The sequence below is a fragment of the Leptonychotes weddellii genome, chromosome 5 (assembly GCF_054177405.1).
Source record: "Leptonychotes weddellii isolate Sample4059 chromosome 5, ASM5417740v2, whole genome shotgun sequence".
NCBI lineage: Eukaryota > Metazoa > Chordata > Mammalia > Carnivora > Phocidae > Leptonychotes > Leptonychotes weddellii.
In genome coordinates this window covers 102,620,356-102,634,795 of record NC_138373.1, presented here as the reverse complement: position 1 = coordinate 102,634,795, position 14,440 = coordinate 102,620,356, and the positions used below count along the sequence as shown (strand labels likewise).

Below are 14,440 nucleotides of genomic sequence, written 5' to 3'. Positions count from 1 at the left end.
GAGAGGGGGGAGGGTCAGAGGGAGAAGGAGACTCCCTGCCGAGCAGGGAGCCCGATGCGGGACTCGATCCAGGGACTCCAGGATCATGACCTGAGCCGAAGGCAGTCGCTTAACCAACTGAGCCACCCAGGCGCCCGGATATGTCGGTTTTCAATTTATTGCTTCTCAGCTCCAAATCTACCCTCCATTGCCTGTTCTGTGAAAATTAAGATGGACCCTTTAAATAATTTCCCTTTGCCTGATACCTCAATGTTAAGCTTGGTCTGTAGGGGGTACTGGAAAGACACTGCAAGAGGAATGGTCTTTTCTTTCTGGTTCCAGTGTGCTTCTCTTGGCAGCATAACTAGAAGAACATCAAGAAGTTCGGTATTGCCGATGCCCTACGGAGTCCTAGCCAACTTAAGATCTTTTCTAATTTGAGAATTTGAGAAGGCAAGTGGTCTAATAAGCTCATGAAACTTTCATGTTTTCATAATTATTTTTCCTACATATACAAGGACTTAGGCACTTCATACTGTCCATTCATCTTTATTCAAACACTGTACCATACTGCTTTGAGCATAGTAATTTTAGACTCTGTTTTAACACATGGTAAAGCAAGGACCACCTCATGATTCTGTTTCTAAATTTTCTTGGCTATTCCAAAACATTTATTCTACCACATGCACACTGAGATTTTATCTAACTCCCCACCACCCAAAGAACTCTCCATTGGAGCTGTAATTGATTTCCATATAGACTTCCCATCTGGGAATATGTTATATTTTTCCATTTTTTCAGATCTTGCTTTTACATCCTTAAGACTTTACAATTTTCTTCACATGGATCCTGTGCCTTTCTTTTGATACTTATCCTTAAGTATTTTATATTTTTCAACACTATTATAAAGTCTTTTTCTCCTCACCAAGGCTGTTCACTCCCATACTTCCCTCTGCCAACATCCCAAAGATACCAAAGAATGCTATTACTTCCCACCCATTCCCATACTACCCTGATCCACAATGTCTGAGTTCTGCTAAAATCTTTTAGACTATTTTATTCAGACAACCAGGTTTTCTGCTGCAATGTCTCTTCTATTTCAAAGATTCTTACTTAGCATTTATATTACACGTTCCCTGTCACTTGCTATATATGCAATTACATATATATTTTATATATATATCATATATATATATAAAACACATATATACATATGTTTCAAAGTCCAATATCCACCGTTTCCTTTCTTCCTCCTATCTTGGGGTCTCTGTTTTGCAATATCTGTTTGATTAGAGTATACTGCTTAGATTGGAGTCTGTGGGTGATACAATCTTTGAATCTTCACACACTCACACAGGGCTTTCTTTTGCCTAAAGGGTGAATAATATCTAGACTGCATACAGGATTCTTTGGAGCAGAGACCTCTTCTCTAATCGGTAGATGTTTCTTACACCATCATCAAAGTTGCAGTATTGCAAATGACAACAGCCTATTTTGTTGTTGCTGTTTTAACTTTATCCTTCTATCTGGGAGCTTGTAGGATTTTTTTTTTCTTTATCACTGAATTCAGGAATTTTATCAGAATATGCCTACGTTTATGCCATTTCTCATCAGTCTCGCCTGGAACATGGTGAACCCATTCAAATCTGCAGTGTTTTTCCATTTGCAACCTTTTTTCAGCTCAGGGCATTTTTCTTCTATTACTTATTTCCCCTTCTAAAATTTCATTTTTTAAAAAAAAATTTATTTAAGAGACAGAGAGAGAGAGCACATGCATGTGGGGGGAGGGGCAGAGGAAAAAGGAGAAAGAGAGAGAAAAGCAGACTCCCCGCTGAGTGTGGAACCTAATGTGGGGCTCGATCTCACGACCCTAAGATCATGACCTGAGCCAAAGCCAAGAGTTGGACGCCCAACTAACTGAGCCACCCAGGCACCCCATCCTTCTAAAATTTTATCATATGCATTTTAGGTTTCCTGAATCTAATTTCCAAGTCCTTAATCTTCATGAGTTCCCACTCTAACTCTTGGTGTTCTTGTTCTAAGCTTTGAAATTGTTATTTTACTTAAACTGAGTTTAAAAAAGAGGGCAGTAGAGATGTGCGCAAACTGCCATCTTCCCAGAATCATTTCAAATGGGATTTTTAAATGCTACCTTATCACTCAAGCAGAAAACAGAATGCTTTGGGGGGTCTGGTTGGCTCAGTCAGTTAAGCGTCTGCCTTCAGCTCAGGTCATGATCCCAGAGTCCTGGGATCGAGCCCCATGTCAGACTCCCTGCTCAGTGGGGAGCCTGCTTCTCCCTCTGCTTGTTGCTCCCCCTGCTTATGCACTCTCTTTCTCTGTCAAATAAACAAATAAATAAAATCTTAAAAAAAAAAAAAAGCTTCTATGTGCTTAAAAGACAATTACTTAAATTAATATTTTTTTTTTTAAAGATTTTATTTATTTATTCGTGAGAGACAGAGCGAGAGAGAAAGGCAGAGGGAGAAGCAGGCTCCCAAGGAGCAGGGAGCCCGATGTGGGACTCGATCCCAGGACCCTGAGATCATGACCTGAGCCGAAGGCAGACGTTCAACCATCTGAGCCACCCAGGCGCCCTTAAATTAATATTTTTAAAATCCAAACAGCTATTTGTTGAGAAGTTACTAGATTGAAAGCTCTTTGAAAGCAGGGAATCTGCCTTCTACGCATCTCTCACCCTCTCAATAGATCGTGTAAATAAATGTGTTCAATACACCTTTACTGATATACTGATATATTGAGCTTACGAGTTCCAAAAGGTAGAAGACCTTGCCATTATACTCACAAAATGTAAAGTCCAACTAAGGAGGCAAAAATAATGGAAACAAATAATAGTGGTCAGTTAAGTGTTAAACTCTGTTACTGAATACAATGGTCTAAAAATGGAAGAGATTAATATGAATGAAAGCAGTCAGTTGGTTTCATGATCAAGGGAACATCAGCTGGGCCCTGGAATATGGGGAAATTTTAATAGGAGAAAAGGCAGTCCTGACAAAGAAAATAGTCATTGTAAAGACAGAAAGATAGGAATGGGTCTGTCAGGAAAAAGAGTGAGGAAACCAGTCTTACTATAATAGAAGAGTCTGTCAGAGACTAGTAAGAAAATAAGAATAGACAGGGAGGATGATGACAGAGTCTAGATTCATTCACTGATTGAATAGGTATTGAAAATACACATGCTGAAGGATGCTGCATGCTGTCCTCAAGCAGCTTACAAAAGGAGGTAAGAATAGGTATGTAAATGTTAACTTCCTAAGTTTGAGATCATTTGAAAAATAGATAAAACACAGGGGTACATGAGAGATCAGAGCTTAGATAACGAACAAATGAGGAAGTTGGTGTTTTTAACAGGAAGTTCATCTTCCAGTACTTCCCTTGGTCCTTGAAGAAAAACAAGCAAAGAACTATGGGAGGAAAATTCAGACTGATGCTTTTTCTACACGTTCAATTTAAGAATGAAAGTTTCTCCAAGCCAGAAAGGAAATCCAATAATGTAAGAATGGCAACTCTTTAAAATTTTAAGAAAGAAAAACAAACTTTTTGTAATTACATACGGTGACAAAAATTAATAATTATGGTGATCATTTTACAATATATACAAACATCAAAGCCTTATGTCATACACCTGAAACTAATATAATGCTGTATGTCAATTATACCTCACTAAAGAAAAATTGAAGATAGCCTGTTTGCCTCAGTCACAGATTTACTAAACAAGAAACTATCAGAAGCTTCTACCTAGTAATTCCTGCTGGGTTCATTTTTAAAAAGGAGATTCAGGGACAAGACTGATCAACACCATAATGCATGCATGCCTGACCTGAGTTAAAACCCACAAGTTCCAGACTGATGAATAAAACCTGTACGCCTGAAACAAATAACATTATATGTTAAATTAAAAAATAATAATAAATAAATAAATATTTGGTAGACTTAAAACAAAAAAACCCCCACAAGTTCCAGGCTATGAGTAACTTGAAACAACATAATCCAAAGTTCTTAGAAAGAAACAAACAAACCCTACAGGTGTTTTAATTTATCATGAAAGCAACAGTCCTCTAAAAATAAAGATATTAGAGCATTATTCCTTCAAAAACAAGAAATAACTCCAAGAAAAAATCAACTAAAGTATATGTCATTTACAAAAATACCTACATTAACTTATACATTAACTTTAAACTTAAACATTAAATATCCTAAGCACTAAAAACTCTTTCTGAACCAGAATGTAACCACAATCCTCTCTACAGTCCAGAAGCTCAAGTCCAATGCAACCAAGGATCTTTCAAAGACACCAGACCTGTGGATTTTCATTTAGGACTGTCCTGTGAAGCATCCAAAATATTTTCCTCTTGGGTTTCCCCTTTTCAGCTTCTGATCATCCTCACCTCAATTCAAGGAAGAAAAATTAATTTCACATCTATTCTCTGAGAATAGGACAGAACATTCCCATCCTTTTCCCTCCAGGGAGCCCCACCTCAAAAACTCCAAAGACAGAAGGTGTAGTCTAAGAAAAGTGGGGACCAGTAGTTAGGATGGAGAAGAATTTTGCAGAAACAACTTGAAACATGATTCAGGGTGACAGAGGCAGATGGCAGTGTGGAAACCCATGGGATTTGGAGCCAAGCAGACTTGGGTTCCCACCCCAGCACACTGTAGCCTCAGACTGCACGTTCTTTAACAAGTCTCTACAAAATGGAAATCCCACACTTATCTTCAGCAGCTGTAAGATGAGAAACACATTTCAAAGACCTGCCTGAGGTCCCACAGTAAGCAGCAATGTTTCTCCCTCTCCCTCTGCCTCTCCTTTCCCCCAGCTGGTGCTCGCTGCTCTCTCTCAAACAAATAAATGGAATCTTAAAAAAAAAAATTCTAAATGACTGTTAAGTGCACTGTTCTGATCCCTTTGCCATTCATTTCAGAATGTAATTGTCACTGGCAGGGAGAAAGGGAAAGATCAGGGTATAGGGCCAGATCTGGCACACACTGCATTCCTCTCCATTTCAGGTGCTTTCTGCTGGCCCAGTTCTCTCATCATGATAATAGGAGCTATTTATTCAGCACCTACTTACTGGCCAGTTAGGGCGTATGAAGAGCTAAGCACAGGGCCTGCTACATAATAAGCACTCAATAATAGATAGCTCCTTATACAGAGATCTTAACTTCCTAAAGGCTGGCTTCTTACAGGAAATTGAGTGGAACAGAAGTAAACCAGGCAGAAAAGGGGGAAGAATGTGCCAGAATGGGCATTTCTCAGAGAAAGGCAACGTGTACAAAGGCATGGAAGTGAAAAAGCACAGTAGTGCAAGTAGCTAGGCACGGCTAGAGAGGGGAGAAAATCATGGAAGACACAGGAAATGAGACTACAAAGGCAAGCAGGTCTTGCTACGCAAAGGATGCTTGCATTTTATCCTGTGGATGGGGTAAGCCAATGAATAATTTTAAACAGGGAAGAAGACATGATTAGATCTGTGTTTTAGAATGATCATTCCATCACAGAATAGAGAAGGATAGACTGGAGGGAGAAGGGTCTGGGAAGGGACTGGAGGCAGATGGATAAGTTAGGAGACTACTATAATAATCTCAGTGAGAGGTTGATAAGGGCCTGAACAAAGACCAGGGGCGCCTGGGTGGCTCAGTCAGTTAAGCGTCTGTCTTCAGCTCAGGTCATGATCCTGGGGTCCTGGGATTGAGCCCCGCATCCAGCTCCCTGCTCAGTAGGGAGTGTGTTTCTCCCTCTCCCTCTGCCTCTCCTTTCCCCCAGCTGGTGCTCGCTGCTCTCTCTCTCTGAAACAAATAAACGGAATCTTAAAAAAAAAAAAAAAAAAACAAGAGCCTGGACTAAGACCAAAACAGCATGGATGGAGGGGAGGAAGAAGAATCAACTGGACTTAGTGACTATCAGAAGTTAAGGATGACCCCCAAGTGTTTGATCTGAGTAAGTGGACATTCCGAAGTAGGGTTCTGTGGAGTGGGCTGAAATAAGGAGTACGGTGTTGGACTTATTAAGTTACCAGTGTCGGGGAACCAATGGGATGTCTGGGGCAGAGGGCTCAGAGTCAGGCCTAATGAAGACACAGACCAGGAAGCCATCTCACAGCCAAGATGGCTAATGCCCTGGGCACGGATGAGATTACTCAGCAAGTTTATGTGAAGTGGGATGAAGGCTAATGACAGCTAGCAGGAACACTTGTATCAGAAGGAAGCCCAAAAAAGCTCAAGAGAGAGCATAAAAAGAAAAAGGCGCCAGAAGGAAATGACGCCATAAAAGCTAAGGAAGGAGAGGGTTTTATAAAGATAACTATTCACCATATCCAATGCTGCAGAGAAAGATACTGTATCCAGTGGGTACTTTTCAGTCTGAAATTAGAAGTCACTGATGGCCTTGGAGACGGTTGGTTTGGAGGCTTGATAAGCAGAAGCAATGGACCAAGGAGTGAGCAAAAGAAAGGAAATGTAAACTACACCTTCTAGGATCTGTGAGAGGGAGAGAACGCACGCACACAAGAGCAAGCGGACTCCAACACAAAACTGTGGGAAGCTGCTTTTTTTAAGTTGGGAGAAATTTCAGCATATATATTTATAGGCTGAAGGGAAGGAACCGAGAGCCAAGTGTTAACTGAGAGGCTGAAGATGAGAGAGAGAGACAAAGACAAAAAGACTATGAATGAAGACTATGAATGAATAGATCAATCAATGAAGTAAGACGTCAAGATCACAGAAGAGAAGGAATGGGACTGAGATGGATAAACCACAGAACAGGCAAGGGGATATTTCTTCCTCTGAGAAAAGGAGGAAAGGGAATAGTGTGGGACCTGGTTCAGATAAGGCTCAGAGTGCTGAGGAGGGAAGTGGAGGGAGTTCAGCTTTCCTTACAAGCAAGCTCATAAGAATGGTTCTTAGCTTTGCTTCATAGTCCTCTTTAAGAAAATGATGAAAGGAATAGATTCTGCTCCCTAAAAAGACACATCAGCACTCACACTCAAAATTCTGCACATGATTTCAGAGTTTCCAGGTCCACTGAAGCCAACTCATGAATCCAAAGAAACTGCCTTTCAGAAGTGATCTTGTTTATAGATGAGCATCCACAGGGAAAGCAAACAACCAATTCATTATAAACACAAAGATATGAAAAACTCTTACTTAAACCTCTAGAGTATGATCAATCATCAAAAGAGATGGGACTATTTGAGGTATACAATAGCACTAACTTAGACTCTAGGGATAAGAGATATAGGAGACCATCCCTGCTTTTTAGAAAACTTAGAATTTAAAGACAATGAGTGACAAGAGTCCTGGATTTAGCAATGGCTTTAGAAAAAAGCAGTATCTTTAAAAGACGAAAGATCAACCTAGAGCTCAAGGGAGACAAAAATCAGACCCTTGGGTCTAAAGATAGAGGACCAGACAAGGCTGGTGGTAAACACAACTCAAAAGAAAAGAGGACGCAAGAAAACTTTTGAAGGAGGAACTGAAAGGATTTGTTCACTAAAGACAAACGGAGGACTAAGAAAAGGAAGAGATAAAAACTATCTGAAGGTTCTAAGCACCCACATGTGCCTTTTCATAACTGGTAGATGCCTGAGTCTCAGAAACTACGCTTAAATTTCAAAGCCATTTACCAGAACCTACTGCCTCGGAAATGTACTCACACCAGATGTCTGTATGAAACAAACCAGCTACTCTGCTCTGCTCTAGTCAACTGCCTGCAGTGACCCAACATGTGTTAAACCAAGGGTAGAGGGTGCCGACAGGAGCAACTGATGGTGCAGTGAGGTCTTTCTTTTAAAAAATACGTGCACAAATTGATTCCATTCATCACTTCATATACAACCATATTCTGCTAAGTAACACGAGATACTAAAAACAGCCAAGTCACCATGCATCCATTCACTATCAGAAACAATAAAGATTACATGCACCAAGCCAATTACTGCAGGCAACACACTACAGTCAGCTCGTTTTCAACCTTACAACTCCAATGACATTGTCATTCCTTTAACAACTGAAGAAGTTAAAAAGAGGGAGGGTAGACAGTCTGTCCAAGGTCACAGAGCTAAGTGACAGGCCAGGAATGGGACCAAGGCCCACCAGATGCCAAAACCTGTGCTCAAATGGTCATACCAAAATCAAATCCCAAGACAGGGACTTCATGTTTCACTTTACATCAAATTGAAGTGAGCAAAAATTTATTGTACTCCTAGAACAATACAAGAAAGAAATAGTTGGGGAGCTACTTAAAGAAGTTTAAGTATGAATGACCTCTGTAGGAGCTTACATTGAGGTGAAATGAAAAACAATTTAAATAATTAGAAAATGTACTGGTTGGCAAAAATGACATACACTGTAAATGCTGTAAGGTTTGAAGCGAGGGAGCTCATAGTGGTCAGGGTTAGGTTGATTTAAAAAAAGCTAGCACTTGAGCTAACTCTTGAAGAGCAGTGGGACGGCAAGCAGGAGGAGTGCTTCAAAGAACATTCTTGAGAGAGGGGGGGAGAACCGTAGTAATTATGATACAAATATAGTGTGAGGGCCCTTTTTAGCCAACCATCTGAACTTTCCACCCTGAGGTGCTAATCCTTACACAGGCTAGGAAAGAAAGTAGCCACCAGGGGCCAGGCTAAGAATGAAGAGGTAATGATTTTTTTTTTAAGACTTTATTTGAGAGAAGGGGAGAGAGTAAGCGGGAGGGAGAGAGAGAGAATACCTGAAGCAGACTCTTCACTGAGCACAAAGCCCGACGCGGGGCTCGATCCCACAACCGCGAGATCATGACCTGAGCAGAAACCAAGAGTTGGATGCCTCACCGACTGAGCCACCCAGGAGCCCCTTAATGATTTCTTTCATTCAAAAATCCAGTTCAATGCTATGGGGCTGTCAAACGATAATTTTTCAAAATACACATCAGAACAAGAGTGCCCAAACAAGTGCTATCCTTTACAGTAAGCTGAATCATTCTACCAACAAATTCGTCACTTGTCTTCTGAACTACCCTCAAAACCAGTTTACATCACTCTACTTTTTTGACAGTCACAATGCAAATCAGTTTATAATCACTCTAATTTTTTTCAATCACAACTAGTCTGGACTCTAAAAGAACATCACCAGATTTTCTCTACTTGACTCCAAGTAACCTATAAAATGAAATTCCACCCTCAAATAAAATTTGCCACCCTGAAGATTTTCAAAGGAATGTGCCACAGGCTCTGACCACAATTCCTAAAGATGAGTTCCAACGTAAGATGAGTATGACCCACCAAAAATATATACATGAAAGTTTTAGGGAGAAGATCACTTAGATAATGCCCCATTTTGGTTATTTAAAAATCCACACCCCTGCTTTCCTTCCCACCCCTAGCAACAGGTATGACAACTACTTACACGTACTTTTCTGATAAATGTATATCCTATGAATTCAAAACCATGTGTTGTATTGTCTATATATGTGTAGATTAAACAGGAGGGACTCGCCAGTTTCCTGGCTCCTTAATTTTACTTGCCCACTTCAGAGACTGTGAAATATGATCTCTAGCCAGCACCTATCCCTTTCCCTCTTTAACTCCCCCACTGCTTCCCCACTCCTCAAGAAGATTTTCCCTTCAACTCCTGGCAAGGAGCCCTCTCTTATCCCTCCACCTTCAAGGTGGGCCCTACCAGCCTTGCAGGGCTGCCAAGATGAGTGATGGAAGAGGAGGAAGGGAGGATGTGATTGTGTTTGTTGTGTTTGTGCTCAGAGAAGTGTTCAAACAAGAAAAGGGAGAATCCCTTCCTGTGTTATTTTGTCTTAAATACCTTCCCAGTTGTCATCTTTGGACACTGAAAGACTTGAGCTCTTCCAACAAGCCACAGAAGTATGGGATTTATGTCCTTCTTTCCTTCACGCTCAGGACTGAACTGCACAAGCTCAATCTCAGCCGTCTCTACCAGCCACACGGCCCAATCTTATATTTAGAGTTCTCTGCTGTTTCTTTTCCACAACAACGACAAAGCAGATAGCTTCCTCTTTTCTTGGAAGGCAGCCTCTGGACAAAGCTCTACCATGGTCTCCTGTACTGTCTGGTTGGTACTGTCTGTGTGTGATTTCCCTTCTAGACTCAGGGCTCCTTGAAGGCTGACACAGTGCCCTGCTCACCTCTGTATCCCCCGCACACAGTAGGCACAAAATAAGTGTCTGTTGAATCAAGTAAGTGAATGATAGACTTGAAAGAGGCTTTGGAAAGAGAATCAAGGGAACTATTTAGAATTGTGGCAAACAACTGTTACACAGCATTTCCTTAGAGTAAAAATGAGAATAACTTGTGCCATAACAAGAAAGATATTTAAATCATTTGATGGTAACAGATGCCATAATTACATGGCAGCTTAGGATAATGGCACTTAGTAGATGAGCGACTTTAGATAAAACACTTAGCCTCTTCACCTTTCTAAGTCTTCCCTTCTGTTAAAACAAACAAACAAACAAAACAAAGAAGGACAAGAAAAGGTGAGCGATGGTAATAATATCTATCTATTCTACCTAATCACAAAGTTGCAGCGAAGCCCAGATGACATAATGTATAAGATCATTATACAAATACAATGTATTATATGACAGATTTAAACAAGTAAGTCTCATCATTAGTGTTACTTAATATGCATGCACTTGAGTAAAACTCGTGAATAAAGTGACAACAGAGTTTCCTGTCAAACATATAACAACAGAATAATATATGCGAATTATGAAAAAAATATGCACCACGGGAATACTTGTAGAAACCTCCTACCTATTCAATTCATCTACAGAAGAGCTCCGGATTACGTGTAACTTCAACTTTAAGTGCTTCTCTGCACAGCTGCAGCCTCTTCTTTTTGGTGCAGAAGCAGGAGCTTTCAGGGCCAAGTCCACAGTGACCTGCCTGAAGCACCAGACACAGCCCTGGGCTCTGCAACGCGCTCTGCAGCAAACAGCTCACAGAGGCACAAACCTGCATTTCAGCACAGAGGTGGTGGAGCTTTGACCAAAGCCTGCAGCCGAAAATGCAGACAAGCGCAAAGAAATTTCTTTAACAGCACACAGCTCAGACTATCACTATAATTAGGACCAACTACGGCCTGCATGAAAAAAAAAATGAATAAAATCAAAGAATGAGTACACCAAAGCCAGCAACCCATGATAAACACATAGTTAGAAGTACATTTTTTTGAAAGGAAAAAAAGTACTTCTGTCAACAGAGCAGCAGCTGTAGAGAAAATGTACAATAAACAAACAAACAAGCAAAGATTCATTCAAAATATACTACAGACATCACAAGTAACACCACTCCGGAGATCTGGGGGTTAGCGGGTTGTTTTAACTTCACTTGAATTCCTAAAAACGTCTACCTAATTTCTCCAGTCAAGCATCCTCCGTACTTTATTTTATTTTTTTAAAGATTTTATTTATTTATTTGACAGAGAGAGACATAGCGAGAGAGGGAGCACAAGCAGGGGGAGTGGGAGAGGGAGGAGCAGGCTTCCCGCTGAGCAGAGAGCCCGATGCGGGGCTCGATCCCAGGACCCTGGGATCATGACCTGAGCCCAAGGCAGACGCTTAACGGCTGAGCCACCCAGGCGCCCCCTCCGTACTTTATTTTTAAGCAAGAGAAAAAAGACAGATGGCCCAGATGCTGACACTGCAGGCCCAAGATTTTTCAACTGTTATTTCTTCCAGTTGTCCGTTGCTAAAAGAGATGAAATACAGGACAACACAGCATGAATCTATAAGAAACTAATTCAAACTAAGTATATGTCACCCAAAGCAATCCTGCATGGGAAAGCAAAGCATACATTTGTCCTTAACGATGCTGAAGGCTTGACATCCACAGTTTGTAGGAGTTTCACACCTTTCCAAAGGAGAGAAAGGTGAGCTAATCAGTGTGAGTCCTAGAAAGAGTTCCTCAGAATCATTTCTAGAAACTCTCAGAGAAGTAAACAATAATCAGTTGGAAGCCGATATACCAAGAATAAGGAGCTTCCAGGATTTCCCTCTGTGCAAAAGCAATCAACTCCTATTTTTAATCTCATTCTGACACAAACATCCAGCCAAACCTCTCTCTTGCTGGCTAATCAAATATAGCTGATTTGTTACTATAAACTGTTTTAAAAGTCAGATGTGAATGGAAGTCATTACAGATTTAATGACAATGTTTTAGTATAGGAGAAGAATGAGGTTATCTTGAGAGGCAGGACCCATGGTAATACTCTAAATACCTCATAGAAACCAACTCACCCACCACCGCGGAGTCTGGGGATGGGCCAAAAAATAACTTCCCAACTGATTAATTGAAAAATAATATGTTGGTAATTAAGTGCAAATGGAAACAGCACCTCCCTATACATTGGGAAAACCTAACAGGGTTATTAAAAATAATTATTTCCTTGTATGCCCAACAGGATTTATAACACTCAAATCTACTTCTGGTTTTTCATTGTAAAGGATTAACGGGGGGATGGGGAGAGAATGCCTCCATAAGTAAACAAAAAGTCTGAACTCTCCTGGGAACTTGTCACATTCTTCTCTTCCAATCAACAATATTTAATCCACTTTAAAAATGCTGGCAAAGAGGGCCTTTGGCAAGGAACTCGGTAAAAATATGCAACTCTGGGGACACCGCCACAATACTGACATCAAGCTTGTAGAAAATGCTGCTTTTGTCTCAGAGTCAGCCCCTGATAAAAACAGGAACTTTATGGAGAACTGATCACAACTGCACAAGAAGCCTGATCACATGCTCACAACAGAGCAACGTTTCTCTCATTGTTGTCCAAGGGACTTCTCTAATAACAGAGGCTTGATTTATTCCATTTTTTTAATTCTCAAATCCAACCCTCCTTGTACCAATCCACTGTCAAAGAGGATGCCGGCCAGGATTTCCATGTAACCGGTAGCCACCCTCCTCTCCTGAAAGACTCCAAAAGGTGATCAGATGCGGAAAATTCACCCCCAACACAGGCACCAGGAAAAAACCCTTATGACAAAGGTGATCTGAAAGCAGCACAGTGTGTGTCTCTCTGGGTTAATGCCACTGCTTCTAATCTCCCTAGGACCCTCAATGGCCCACCCTGCTTCTCCCTCACTCCTGTCACTGGGGAGGCATCTTGTATTGTTAAAGGAGGAGGAAGAAGAAATGCTGCGGATTTCCCATGTATCTTTCTCTTTTTCTGAAGGGGGGGAGGGGAGCTGAAACAGGCGTGGGGCCCTCCCCTCGAAAAGGGTAGAGGAGGACAGGAGAAAGCTGTCAGCCACCCTGCTCGCAGCCTCACCCCCCCCACCCCCCACCGTGCCCAGACGCCCGGGCAGGAGCGCGAGGGCGCAGCTTTGTCTCGGGTTTTGAGGGGCAGGGAGTGCAGAAACTGCCCGGGCCCGGGGAGGACTTCTCCCCCAAGCAAGCCCCTGCTTAACCCCTTCCCAGAGAACACAACGAACGCCACGGGAAACCCACTTCATGGGGTGCGAGAGCAGGGAAGACGACCCTTCAGAGCACGGGCCAGATTTCCGGCACCCTCCTCCCGTCTCGCCCGCACGGCCAGCAGGGCGCGCGGCGGGGACCTGCTCTCCCTGTCGCCGCGATCCGCAGCGGCGCCCGGGCGCTCGCTCCCCCGCCCGCCTCCTACCCTCCGAGAGCTCCAGCTCCAGCTCCGCCAGCTGCGCCCGCACTTCGGGCGGCAGCGCCGCCACCGCGGCCGGCGCGGGCTCCAGGCCTCGCTCCGCCATCCGGGCTCCGCCAGCCACACTCCGGAAGACACGAGAGGGGGCCGAAGGAGGGACGGACTGACGCGGGCCCACACCCCGGCTACAGGATCCGGCTCCGGCCGCCGAGCGCCGCCGCTGCCGCCGCCGCCGCCGCCATGAGCGAAAGTCACGTGAGCACGGCGGCCCCGCCCCCGGGCCGCGGACGCACCACCTCCGCGGCCAAGTCAGCCTGAGGACTCGCGAGCTTACGGCGCCCTCTACTGGGCATCTCCTGAGACGACGAGCCCAACCCCGCCGCCCCGAGCTCTCCTAAGCGAAACGAGCTCGAGGTGTTGACGGCTTGGACACACGAAGCGTGTACCTCTTACGAGCTCCCGGGAGCGAGGAGTTTTCAGGGGAGCCAAGCCTCACTTTTTCCAGTTCTCTTAGTGTGTTTGCCTTTGTCTTCTCCCCTCCTCCATTTTCCCAGAATTGACATCTATCCATTTATGAGGACCTGAACTCAGGCCCCCTTTATTTTGACCGATTAATGATTTTTTTTTTTTTTTGTATTATTGTATCACAGACCACTTCTTTCACGGGGGCTTCCTAGTCCCACTTGCCAGGAGCTCTTTGTTTCTATTTCAGCTCTAGCATTTAAGGCAACAGACGGAGAATCTCCTTCCTCCTACCTGGAATGCTACTACTTGCAAGTGGGGAACTTAGTCTTCTTTATCTTTTTATCCTCTT

The 14,440-nt window shown here is 42.9% G+C and overlaps 1 protein-coding gene across 4 annotated transcripts in view; it reads right to left on the bottom strand.

Annotated features, from left to right (window-relative positions):
- DIP2B (DIP2 acetate--CoA ligase B (putative)) overlaps positions 1 to 13,858 on the bottom strand; it is a 190,733-nt gene extending 176,875 nt beyond the window's left edge. For 3 of the 4 annotated variants that reach the window (XM_081821653.1, XM_081821655.1, XM_081821656.1), the window contains exon 1: positions 13,633 to 13,858. In XM_081821653.1, the coding sequence (XP_081677779.1) occupies positions 13,633 to 13,732 (100 nt within the window). In that variant the 5' untranslated portion in view covers positions 13,733 to 13,858. The remainder of the gene's footprint in view (positions 1 to 13,632) is intronic. The other variant, XM_081821654.1, reaches the window with a different exon arrangement.
- Positions 13,859 to 14,440: the final 582 nt, after the last annotated feature.